Source organism: Carassius carassius, chromosome 40 (assembly GCF_963082965.1).
Source record: "Carassius carassius chromosome 40, fCarCar2.1, whole genome shotgun sequence".
NCBI lineage: Eukaryota > Metazoa > Chordata > Actinopteri > Cypriniformes > Cyprinidae > Carassius > Carassius carassius.
The window spans coordinates 13,212,361-13,225,869 of record NC_081794.1 but is presented as its reverse complement, the minus strand read 5'-3'; the positions used below and the strand labels follow the sequence as shown (position 1 = coordinate 13,225,869).

Here is a 13,509-nt window from a genome sequence, read left to right as displayed (position 1 = left end):
GTCTGTACGCCGTATTGCATTCAACCACAATTGTCTTCTTGATTTCTGTGAAGGAATGTCTGCCGGGATCCGGTAAAACTTTAGTTTTGAAACAAAAGTGCTGTTCCTTCTATTCTGGCAGTGGTGCTCACCTGCATTGCTCTGGTTTGTAAGTATTCAGGACATCAGCAGACTCCTCGGTCTGCTTTTGGACAAGTTCACAGGGGTCAGTAAAGTAGCATAGAAGCTTTGTAAACATTTAAAGTAATAAGCACAAATGTTATTCGTCCATAAACTGTCGAGACTTCCACAGGGTTAAGAATAAAGCTGCCTGTTGGCTAAATAAAGCTGTTTAATTCACATTGCGTTGACTATCCTGCTGCATTAAGATCCAGGTCGTATTTGCTGTTGTCATTTCTTATTAGTTCACTCCGTGATTTGAGTAAACACTGTATTACTCTGAAGATTGAACTCGCAAATGAATGTCATAAAGAATTATAATTGTTAATCGCATTTGTTCCTCACATAATTCATTCATGCAAATAACACGCTATAGCCTATAATGAGGCAAATAAATGTTTGCACAAAAATACACTGTTTAAGTGGCATGTGTAATTACATCAAACAAATAAAATAAAATGATTACCACATTTCTTGTTATAGCAGTGACAATTGATAAAACAAATATGTAAAAAAGCTTTTTTTACTTTATTTATTTTTATATATTTACTCGTGTGTATGTACTTATTAGGATCTTTTTTTTTATTCATTTACATTAAGCTTATGTTATGAATAGACTATATGTTGTGTACATATAATAATTACCATGTAGCTTCAACAACATGGGTTTACGCCCCTGACCAGCACAGGTTAACAAGGTCACAGACTCGCCAAATGTATTTTATCATCAAATCATGTCATAGAGGATATGTGCTCAAAAGCATTTGATTGTAGCTTCAACAGGACGGGTTTACGGGGGTGTAATTTTCACGCCCTTACACTTCTTAAAATTACACCCCCCTGACCAGCATGGGCTAATAATGTCACAGACTCACCAAATTTATTTTATCATCACGTCATGTCAAGGAGGATGTGTGCAAAAAAGAATTTGATTGTAGCTTCAACAGGGCGGGTTTAAATGGGGGGTATAATTTTCACACCCTTACACTTCTTCAAATTATACCCCCCTCACAAGCACAGGTTAACAAGGTCACAGACTCACCAAATTTATTTTATTATAACATCATGTCATAGAGGATGTGTGCTCAAAAGCATTTGATTGTAACTTCAACAGTGCAGGTTTACATGGGGGGGGGGGGGTATCATTTTCAAACCCTTACACTTCTTAAAAATACACACCCCTGACCAGTGCAGGTAAAGAAGGTCATATGATTTGTATTATCCGGGAACTGTACAAATACTGTTGCATATGGACATTACTTTTTTTATTTGTAAAAAAGAAACATGAATTTCCTGTAAAGCTGTACTGTAATATGTATTGTGAAAAGCACTATACAAATTAACTAATTGTATTTGAATTCTAGATATGTATACAACTTGTGTGTGTGTGTGTGTGTGTGTGTGTGTGTGTGTGTGTGTGTGTGTGTGTGTGTGTGTGTGTGTGTGTGTGTGTGTGTGCTCTTATCATATCAGGACACAACTCTATAATGACATGGGTATGACACAGGTGTTACAAGGAGAGGGTGACTTATGAGGACATAACCCATGTCCCCATTTTTCAAAACGCTTATAAATCATACAGCATGAGGTTTTTTTGAGTAAGTAAAAATGCACAGTTTCCTGTGAGGGTTAGGGTTAGGTGTAGGGTTGATGAAGGGCGATAGAATATACAGTTTGTACAGTATAAAAACCATTACACCTATGTGATGTCCCCACTTTTCACAAAAACAAACATATATATATATATACACACAAAATGAGCTGGCCCAGATCCGGCCCACATTTAGGCCAAATCATCATAAAGGAATCCGCAGTCCGGTTTCCAGTCCGGAAAAAACGGATCCATACCATTATTGGCCCGTTGTGCCAAAAGACACCAGCCCGAGTCCGTTGCACGGATCAGGACCGGAACTTCCGATTGGCCCGGGCCAGATCTGGCCCAGATGATTTTTGCTCTACATTTAATTTGAGTTTTCTTTTGAAGGCACATTGACAAAGGCAAACCATGCTGCACAATTGAAGGTCTACCAGTATGATGAAAACTGTTCCAGCAGGGGTCAAGTGTTCAACCTGTCAGCTGGTCAAACCTGCACGATCCAAACATTGTAGTAAGTATAGGTTTATCCTTCCTTTAAACATCAGATTACATTTCATGTATCTTTACAGTAAAATACTGTTGAATATACAATATAAGGAAGTGAAAAAGAACAAGTCATTGTATAATCTACAGTAAAAACTACAGTAAATACATTGACTTACATTTACATTAAGTCATTTAGCAGATACTTTTATTCAAACCAACATACAAATGAGGACAATGGAAGCGTTTATTATTATATAATGAATAAAAACAAAACAGATAGAATAGAAAAAGAATTGAGAAAACTAGTGTTAGAGGCCTTTTTGCTTTTGTTAATTGTATAATGAATAAAAATAAAAGGAATAGATAGAATAGAAAAAGAATAGAGAAGCTAGTGTAAGATGCCTCTTTGGGATGGCACAATAAAGCAACATTCACTTGCAGAATGCAAGCTTCTAGAGGGCACATAAGTCTGAAGTAATGAATTTAAGTAAAGAAGTGCAGAGCCAGTGTTGGTTTTGTAGACAAGGAGTAATGCCTTGAATTTTATGCGAGTAGCTATTGATAGCCAGTGCAAATTGATAAACATAGGTGTGACGTGTATTCTTTTTGTCTCATTAAAAATGTATCTTGCTGCTGCGGTCTGCATTAATTGTAAATGTTTGATAGAACTGGCTGGAAGACCTGCCAAGAGAGCATTGCATTAGTCTAGCCTGGACAGAACAAGAGCTTGAACAAGGAGTTGTGCAGCATGTTCCAAAAGAAAGGGTCTGATCTTCTTGATGTTTAATAAAGCAAATCTGCAGGAGCGGACAGTTTTAGCAATGTGATCTGAGAAAGTTAGCTGATCAGCAATCATAACTCCAAGATTTCTGGCTGTTTTTGAAGGAGTTATGGTTGATGTGCCTATCTGGATGGTGAAATTGTAATGAAACGATGGGTTTGCTGGAACCACAAGCAGTTCTGTCTTGGCAAGGTTGAAGGTGATGGTCCTTCATCCAGCAAGAAATGTCTGTTAGACAAGCTGACATGCGAGCAGCTATCGTCAGATCATCAGGATGGAATGAGAAGTAGAGCTGAGTGTCATAAGCATAGAAGTGATATGAAAAGTCATGTTTCTGAATGACAGGGCCTAGTGATGCCATGTAGACAGGGAAGTGGTCAAAAAACAGCCTTGTGGCACCCCAGTAGTTAGATGTTGCGATTTGGACACCTCACCTCTCCAAGATATCTTGAAGGACCTATCTGAGAGATAAGACTCAAACCACTGGAGTGTGGTTCCCGAGATGCACTTTGCCAGGTTGACAGGATGATCTGGTTGTTAACAGTGTCAAAAGCAGCGGACAGATCCAGCAAAATAAACACTGAAAATTTGAAATCTGCTCTTGCCAATCTTAGAGTTTCAACAACTGAGAGCAAGGCCGTCTCAGTTGAATGTTCGCTTATGAAACCAGACTGGTTAATACCAAGGAGGTTGTTCTGTGTGAGAAAGGCAGAGACTTGGTTGAACACAGTGCATTCAAGTGTTTTTTTCAATGAACGGAAGAAGGGAAGCTGGTCTGTTGTTCTCTAAATGAGATGGGTTAAGAGTGGGTTTATTTATTAGTGGGGTTATACGAGCCTGTCTAAATGCCAAGGGAAAAACACCAGTGTGAAGGGATGTGTTTGAGTGTAGGTACAACGGCAGGAGAAATGGCTTGAAGGAGATGAGATCAAACAGACAATTAGTAGGATGATTAGAAAGGATGAGATTGTAGACCTCTGCCTCAGTGAGTTGAAGAGAAGGATGTGAATGAGTGTATGTTTGCTGTTCAGATGCTCTTGACAGTTTGTGGGGTGGAAAATTGTGCACTGATGGTTTTAATTTTATTTAATTAAAGTCATTAGCTGTTAGAGTTGATAGGAGGAGAAGGAGGACAAAGGAGGGAGGAAAATGTTTAAAAGAGCATGCGAGAGTTAGACAAATTGTTAACTTTATTATGATAGTATGTTGTTTTAGCAGTGGAGACAATACAGAGAAGGAAGAGAGGAATAACTGATATACATTTATTTATTTGTGCCATACCCTTTCAGCAGCCCCGAGCTTAGAACGATGTCAGACAGCCAAGGGGCAGAAGGGGTGGTATGAGCTGGCCTGGAAGACAAGGGGATAATTATGTATATATAGAAATAGGCTATATTTTGTGTTGGATCAGTTACCTGTGGCAGCGGTGTGCTGCAGACACACCCACCTAAACGGTTTAAATATATCTCTTATCCTGCCCAAAAAGACCATAAACATTGCAGATAACATCTGAAGTAAAAATGAATTTGTATACACACAACATAGAAAGAAAAAAAACCCGTTTGACTGTTTTGCTTCAAATTGGGTGATTTTTAGATCAGTGGTTTGCATGTGACTCGATGGTGCTGTCTGTCGGTAGGGATTAATAAAATGCCAGCTCGAATACCTGTTGGAAGTTTAGAACGCGATGAGCGATCCATTCATATATAGATTAGATAAGTGGTATGAATACTTTCTGAATTGAACTGTGTGTGTCTATATATATATATATATATATATATATATATATATATACATACATACATGCATACATACACACACACACAGTGCATATATATATATATATATATATATATATATATATATATATATATATATATATATATATATATATATATATATTCCCTGAAAGTCTGGATCAGAATAATTTGCAAGAGTGTGACTAAATGCAAAATAAATACACTTGTGAATAGACTAGCGAGTGAGTAGAGTAAGTTTAATGCCACTTGTCAGCATCCGCCCTTCCCAAGACAAAAGGCTTTAAAAAATGCTTTTTTTAGTTTTGGTCTACAAAAATACTCGATAACAGTGTAAAGTACTGTACATGTTTTCCTCACACCCTGGGTTTCATTAAAAATGTTAAAATGGCACCTGCCCGAGGTCTATTTCATTCCATTTTATTAGGGTCACTGGCCCTTTAAGTCGGTGCGGAAGTGCTTTACTGGTATAAAACGTCACCTACGATGAATCACTTGCACAAGGCAGAGTGCCCTTCCAATTTCCATCATCCGACACAAGCTGATATCCGTCTAGTCGGCGGACTGTTCGTAGATAGGTGAAGATCAAATGCTATTTTAGGACGGACCGAGGACAAGAAACAAGACCGAGAGTAACTAACGTTAGAGGAATGGCTTCATCTAAGTGTACGCAGCTGACAGAAGCTCTGAGCAGACCGTTACTGGACTCAGTGGACAGTGTGCTCTTTGACTGCGATGGCGTATTATGGAGAGGGGACCAAGCCATCCCCGGAGCCTCTGAGGTTATTAATTCTCTGAAGAAAAGCGGAAAACAGGTGTTTTTTGTTACAAACAACAGCTCGAAAACCCGACAAATGTACGCGGATAAATTAGGCAAGCTCGGTTTCGATGCCTCCGCGGACGAGGTGTTCGGGACCGGGTACTGCTCGGCGGTGTACCTCAAAAATGTGTGTAAACTCGACGGAAAAGTCTATTTAATTGGGAGCAATGCGATGAGGAAGGAGCTCGAGTACGTGGGGATCCAGCCGGTCGGTGTGGGACCTGACCCCATCTCAGGAGTCCAGAAAGACTGGGCGAATGTTCCTCTCGATAATGAGGTCCGAGCTGTACTGGTCGGCTTTGATGAGCATTTCAGCTACATGAAGCTCAACAGAGCTCTGCAGTACCTGTGCAACCCCGACTGTCAGTTCGTGGGTACTAACATGGACACGAGGCTGCCTCTGGAGGGAGGCAAAACGATCCCTGGTAAGCAGATATGAATGACATCACAAATATGCCTCACCTTGAATCATGCTGTGTCGTGTTTTCAAAACGACCTTGTCTACCACTTGTTTGCAGGGACAGGGTGCATCCTAAGGGCGGTAGAGACCGCTGCGCAGCGCCAAGCTCAAGTGGTTGGAAAGCCCAGCAACTTCATATTCGACTGTGTGGCTAGCCAGTTCGGTCTGGACCCTGAGAGGTGTCTGATGGTCGGAGATAGACTGGACACGGACATCATGCTAGGCTCAAACTGTGGCCTGAAGACCCTGCTGGCCCTCACAGGAGTTTCTACTGTAGGCGAAGCTGAGGCAAACCAGAAGAGCGAATGTCCACAACGGCAGAAGATGGTGCCTGACTACTATATAGAGAGCATTGCTGATATTTTACCTGCACTACAAGCATAGTCAGCGTTTGCTTGGAATTGAACCACTTTAATAGAGAATATTTAACAATATATGTGTGTCAATATTTTAATATTGCAGTTAAATAGATTTAATGGAAATTGTTTCTAAAAATATATATGCAGTATGGTTTTACTATTTCATCAAGGCTTCATTCCAAACTGGCCTACCACTGATTTTATTTTAAGGTAATATAAGGGCATTATGTTTTCCTTTTAGTGTTGATGTTTATTTGTTTGGTTGTGTTTTATTTTGTCTAAAAAATTGTAATGTGTTTTCTAGTCAGTAACACTCCGGTGCTACAAAACAAGTGACCCTTTAAATGTTGCCGTTTGTTTTTAGTACTTGTACAATTCTGTACTGTTAACTCCGTGTACTTGAAATTATAATGAGCGCGAGAATATTATGACCATTTTTAATTCTATTTTGCACTTGACAGCTTTGTCCCTCACGAACCCATAATCCTGGTAGGATAATAATTCTTCACCCAGGTTTGAACAAAGTGTTCATTTTGCCTAACAGATCAAATAAATAACAATTGTTAATGAAAAGTGTACTTCTTTTTCTTAATATTGTACATAAATGGATGAACATTCACTACTTGCCGAACTTCCTTTCTTCTGGGGTACATAAAAGACAATGTTTGGAGAAATTATATTTTGGAAAGTGTGTGGTCATCAACATTCCTCAAAATAAAGAAGGTCACTGAGTTTTGGAACGACATGAGAGTGAGTAAATGATGACAGTTTTAATTTTTGGGTTCCCTGTAATGAGACTGCACTTCAGTTTTCTCACTATAACCACCTCTGAAGTTATTAAAGTCACCTTGGTCTATCAGCAGCCAAAGGGCATGGGCAGTCGATGCCTTAAAAACTGGCTCCACGACGAAAAGTCCTGTCCACAGTGTCGATCTACCTGTCCCCTTTGTCTATTGTCTGGTATAGGGGTAGTCAGCCAGTGGGTTGGACTACCTGGTGGGGGGCAGAGAGGAGTTAGACACCTATACCGCAGGCACCGCTGGACAGTCTCAGTCATGAACATTGCCTTACACAGAAAGAAGTAAGACAGGTACCGCGAGGAGAAGCAAAACAGGGCAGAATGGTGAGGTGCTGGAAGCTTTCAGAAGCCAGTCTAGGGGACCCACGGAACATGGTGAGGGTTCATTGCTGTTTTCCATTAGCAGTACGCATACTTTAGATTATAGCACAAATATGTCCGTTTGTGTTTTGCTTTGCTGTGTTTTATTGCTTGCTTATGTTTACAAACCATAAATACTCTTCAATGGTAATGTGCTTTAAATGTAGCACGAAGGGAGATGATTGTGTGCTTGGATTTTCTAGCACTGTGGTCCTTTGAGCTCCTCCAGGGTTAATCACAAAGTTCTCTGGGGGAGTATTGCTGCCATGCTGCTCATTGTTATCATCGCTCTCGGTGTGACCGCACATCTAGGGCTACAGCACAAGGCACAAGTAAGAGTCCAGGCATTTCCTATTTTTAAGCCAAGACACCAGTATATCATTGTTTGTTTGTTTCCCATGCACTGGAACATTTTTTTGCTTTTATAACTTTTTTTTCTTTCATACTGGTGGAAAGAAAATATAATTTTTTTGCTTCTCATGGTTCAAATGTCATCACCTGATTTTTATATACCATTTTACTTTTGTAAAAACATGGCGAAAATGTATTTGTATTTTGACAGTGTTTTCTGATTTATGGAGTCATAAATATCCAAAATAATATATCAAAATTAAACAAGAATTTTGAATCTGGCTTTATCTAGTGTTCAGTTTTCTTTCAATATATGCAAATTAGTGCTTATTTAATTACACAATACCTTATTGCATATTTAAATGTAAAATTTCAATAACTTTTGAATACAAATGCAATATACTTGCTAAGAAATACACTGTGATTAATCAGCAAATGATTAATATTTTAAATGATTATTGATTCATTGATAGTGTTCCTGTGGCTCAGTGGTAGAGCATTGTGTTAGCAGTGTTAAAGGTTGTGGGTTAAATTCCCAGGGAACACATGTTAGGTAAAAATGTTAGCTTGAATGCACTGTAAGTTGCCTTGGATAAAAGTGTCTGCATAAATGTAATGTAAAATATGGTGATATGATATCAGCTGTGTTGTCTTGCTTTAAACGTTTAAACTAAAACTTTTCCGCACAGTCTTCATTGCAGGTTGTCAGAATTCCTGATCACACAGGTGACTTGATCAATCAGTCGGCTCTGATTGACAAGCACAACAGCATAGTGACCTACTCTGTTACTTCCCATGTCAACCACACCTCCACAGTGATTTTTGACATGAGACATGTAAGGCCTTTTCTTTTCTCTACGGATTAGGCTTTTCCTCTAAACCTCAGTGACATTCCCCTATATATCGCTCTTCCTCAGGGGCTGGTATGCTATAAACCTGGCAACCAGGACAGCTGCTTTCTTCGCCGGATGGAAAGTTTGGATTACGAGAATGTGCAGTCTCATCTGAACAAGTCTGAGCAACAGGTAAAAGATTTCTGCTTGTTGAGTCTCCTAGTTTTGTAATGGACCAGAAAATTGTGTGATTATGGCAAACCAATCTTACAATATTACATTATATTAAATATATACACTGCACTCTGCAAAAAAAATAAAAAAATAAAATAAGGGTTCAAAAAGGGGGATTCTGCATGCAGCTATGCCATGGAAGAACCAACCTCAGTGGAGAGACCTTAAAAGAACCATTTCTTTTCTTAGCAAAGAATGGATGTCTTCATGGAACCATAGATGCCAATAAAGAACCTTTAATTTTGAGAGTGTACTATTCATATTTTTTATTTATTTAATAATTTATTTTATTCAGCATATATATACATATATATATACAATAAATGAATAAAAAATGGCAGTATTTTATTACATAACAAGATTTCTGTTTCAAATAAATGCTGTTTTTAAACTTCCTATTTATCAAAAAATGGGGGGGGCAGTATAAGGGATTTCACAAATATATTAGCCAATGCAACTATTTTTTATTATTATTATAATTATTATTGATAATGCTAAGAAATGTTACCAAATCAACATATTAGAATGATTCCTGGAAGATCATGTGACACTGAAAAAATGAGAATTCACCTTTGCCATTACAGAAATAAATGAGCAAGTCTCCTGTTTTTGCCATATGAACGAGAATGTCAGTGTGAAATGCTTTGGTGTATTTGACAGGATCTCGTTCTTTTGGACGCAGCTGCTTTTTAAGAACACATACACCATATGTACCTAGATGTAAAGGTGGCTGGCAAATTGACTGACACTTGAACGCGGCACCACCCCAGTGCTCTTGGGTAGATTAGAGAGCTCTTTTGGCTGCTTTCTCCTCCGTGACTCCAGAAAGGGAGTAATGGACTGCACCAGCTCAGGAGGGCTTTAGTGTAGCCGAGTCCGAATTCCACAGACCATCTGATCCACCTTGGCTGGATCGCATTACAGGATGGGACCACAGGGTGCACAATGGCCACTCTGTTGGCTTTTTCCCCTTATAAGTCACTACTGGAAAGACAGAGCTCCTTTCCGCAAACAGAGCAGGGAACTGTGTTGGACACACTTCTCTCAGCACTTAACAAGGTGATTCATGCACTGGGTTATGATCTGTGCAGAACGGGATGGGTTGATGAACCGATAAGTATCGCTGACCACTTAAAACCTTGGTCTCAGTTGAGATTTTTGCATCATTGCGTTTGATTAAAGCCATTAGAAAACCTTTTGGAAACTTAATCCTTGGTCAATAGCCTTTTGAACAAGATTTCCAATTTTTGCTGCACAATGAGCTATTGAGAAGCATAAACTGCCTGTCTTAGGCTCACTCAGGCATTACTCTGCTTTAGCAAGTGTCTATCTGATTTCTCAGAGGAGTAAGTGGTGTAATTACAAATGCCTTTTGTACGAGAGGAAACACTTAAAACCCCCAAAAGACACAATTATACGATCGGGAGTTATACAGCGTATGTGTTCACACAGGAACAATATAGTGAGCCTGTATCACACCATTAGAGGATAATATACTCTACAGTGAGATATGTGATGATTCTCACAGGTTCGTCAGGTCTGGGTGGTGGGAAATCAGACTGAAAAACACACTGAGTTTTTGGGAGTGCTGCCCGGCAGTCGTGTTGAAGCTTCCACCCTTCAAGAACCTCTTCAGTCCATCTGTCAGCAGGCCTCTGTGTACTGGACTAGAAGATCTGATGGTAAGAGTATGTCAATACTACAGAATTACATTCTTTTACAATAAACTGATTGAAAGTGAAAGTCAATATGTGTATAATGTCACAAAAGATAAGAGTGAAATGCTTTCACTAAAGTATTAGGCAGCAAAACTGGTTTACATTTTTCTTGAAAACACCAAATCAGTAAATTAGAATGACTTCTGTAGAATCATGTGACACTTAAGATTGGTATAAAATAAATGCAAAAGAGACTTTTATCAAAAACATAAAATAAAATAAAAACTTACTGACCCCAAACGTTTGAAAGAGTTATGATCAATCAGCCACATTTGTTACCAAAAAGGGAACCAATTAATACTTAAAGGGTTAGTTCACCCAGATAGCAAAATTATGTCATTAATGACTCACCCTCATGTCGTTCCAAACCCGTAAGACCTCCGTTTATCTTTGGAACACAGTTTAAGATATTTTAGATTTAGTCCGAGAGCTCTCAGTCCCTCCATTGAAGCTGTGTGAACGGTATACTGTCCATGTCCAGAAAGGTAAGAAAAACATCATCAAAGTAGTTCATGTGACATCAGAGGGTCAGTTAGAATTTGGCTCGGCTCGGTGTTCATCTTCAGTTCTCTCTTCACAGCAGTTCAGTCAGTGTACTGTTTGAGTAAATGAACTACTCCGGGATATTGGTTTGTTTGAACCCAGAGGGAGTGTCAGCCACATTAAAAAAGTTAACAGCTTAAGTCATTTGTGGATTAATGCGTATTAGAGATGTGAACCATTTAAAACGATTCAGTTCGATTTGGTGAACTGAATGATTCGTTCGCGAACCGGATATCCAGACTTATTTGTTTTGAACTCTCTCACACAACAGACACGGAAGAGAAGACAATGCTGAATAAAGTCGTGGTTTTTGCTATTTTTGGACCAAAATGTATTTTCGATGCTTCAAAAAAATTCTAACTGACCCTCTAATGTCACATGGACTACTTTGATGATGTTTTTTACTTACCTTTCTGGACATGAACAGTAGACCGTACACACAGCTTCAATGGAGGGACAGAGAGCTCTCGGACTAAATCTAAAATATCTTAAACTGTGTTCCGAAGATAAATGGAGGTCTTAGGGTTTGAAATAACATGAGGGTAAGTTATTAATTACATAATTTTGCTATCTGGGTGAAACTAACCCTTTAAAACTGCATTTAATTTTAGCCATATAAACATTCCACTTGCATTCCTCTGTTACAACTTTTATATTATTTAATGAGTAAAGTAGTTTAAATCATTTGTAAAGTAGTTGCGTTATGATTAAGATTTTTTTTAAAAATAGGCTTCCAACTCCCCTAGAGTTAAACAGTTGAGTTTTACCGTTTTCGAATCCATTCAGCCGATCTCCAGGTCTGGTACCACTTTTATCTTAGCTTAGCATAGATCATTGAATTTGATTAGACCGTTAGCATCTCCCTCAAAAATGATCAAAGAGTTTCGATATTTTTAATATTTAAAACTTAGACTCTTTTGTAGTTACATCGTGTATTAAGACTGACGGAAAATGAAAAGTTGTGATTTTCTAGGCCGATATGTCCAGGAACTATACTCTCATTCCGGCACAATAATCAATGATATTACGGTATTACAATGATTTATATATATACACGCAGCTTCTGAAAATAGTCCCCAACTAACTTCCAACGGTAGCCTATTTTTAGGCGTTTCGTAATATCATTATACCTGTAGGGGAGTTGGAAAATGAGTGTTCCTGTTTTCTCAGACAGGGCTTAGGTTAAGCCAGGATTAGGCCATAGTTCAATTAGGACATTTAAGTATCTTTTATAAACGTGCCTTAGAAAAAAAAAAAAAACATTACTGGTGTACATCTTGAGATGAAACGATGGCACTGATATTTTAATATTTAAATTAAAACAGTTTAGACATGCATTTTAGTCTTAGACTAGGCTTAAACCTCATCTAAGATTAGATCAATTAAATTGTACATTTGGATATAACATGACATAGAAAAGCTAGAAAGAATTTTTATTAGATTTACATTGAAATCATGTTAAAATACATATAGTTTACACTGTATCTTGTTGCTATACTACTGAAACAGTGAATAATTTAACATTTACAAATTGGCCCCATTCACTTCTGTTCAAAATTTTATGTTAATCAAAATGCTGTATTGGGCTAAAACTGTAGACAGAATATTCCTTGTTAAAACATTGGATGGCCTGATTTTTGTGATAAGAGAATGTATAGGAGAGATATAAGCCAAGAACATGCCGAGTTGCTCTTTAAAGAGCATAGTGACAGAAACCTAATCCAGTAGTGCAGTGAGATTGAGTTGTGACCTTTTTTAGGGTTGCAACCAGCAGAGCGTGAACGAGGAACAGTACATTGATTATGATTGTCATCGGCACATCCATAGAAATAAGAACCTTGAGATTTCTTTCCTTTTTTCCCCTGAAGGTCCCGGGAAACAAAGACTTATTTACTTCTGCATCGACATCTGCTTTCCCAGCAACATTTGTGTTTCTGTGTGCTTCTACTACTTGCCAGAGTGACATTCCACTGACGGTGTACCAGCACACGCCAGGGAAACAAACAAATGCGTTCACATCCATGAGAGCAACTGGAGAGGCTACACAAATGGCATATTTAATGGTGGCGGAACCATCTTGCCATGTTATCTGCTAAATCCTTATCTTCACCTTCTCTAGTATTTAGCCCCATTTTCCAGTGGCGTTTGAACATGACTCGGCTCTAAGACTCACTCCAGCTTGTAACCTGATGCAGATGAGTAATGGAAAACACTGTTGGTCTACAATAAAGCACCATTGTGTTCAAACATTC

At 38.5% G+C, this 13,509-nt stretch overlaps 2 protein-coding genes across 2 annotated transcripts; both read left to right on the top strand.

The window, feature by feature from the left end:
- Positions 1–5,293: 5,293 nt before the first annotated feature.
- Positions 5,294–6,992, top strand: pgp (phosphoglycolate phosphatase). Its single transcript, XM_059532058.1, has 2 exons — positions 5,294–6,025; positions 6,119–6,992. The coding sequence occupies exons 1-2, from the start codon at positions 5,431–5,433 to the stop codon at positions 6,442–6,444; spliced, it is 921 nt and encodes a 306-aa protein (XP_059388041.1). The 5' UTR covers positions 5,294–5,430; the 3' UTR covers positions 6,445–6,992.
- Positions 6,993–7,081: 89 nt separating this feature from the next.
- bricd5 (BRICHOS domain containing 5) lies at positions 7,082–13,508 on the top strand. Its single transcript, XM_059532059.1, has 6 exons — positions 7,082–7,593; positions 7,782–7,910; positions 8,619–8,765; positions 8,847–8,954; positions 10,525–10,678; positions 13,126–13,508. The coding sequence occupies exons 1-6, from the start codon at positions 7,540–7,542 to the stop codon at positions 13,218–13,220; spliced, it is 687 nt and encodes a 228-aa protein (XP_059388042.1). The 5' UTR covers positions 7,082–7,539; the 3' UTR covers positions 13,221–13,508.
- The last annotated feature ends 1 nt before the right edge of the window (position 13,509 follows it).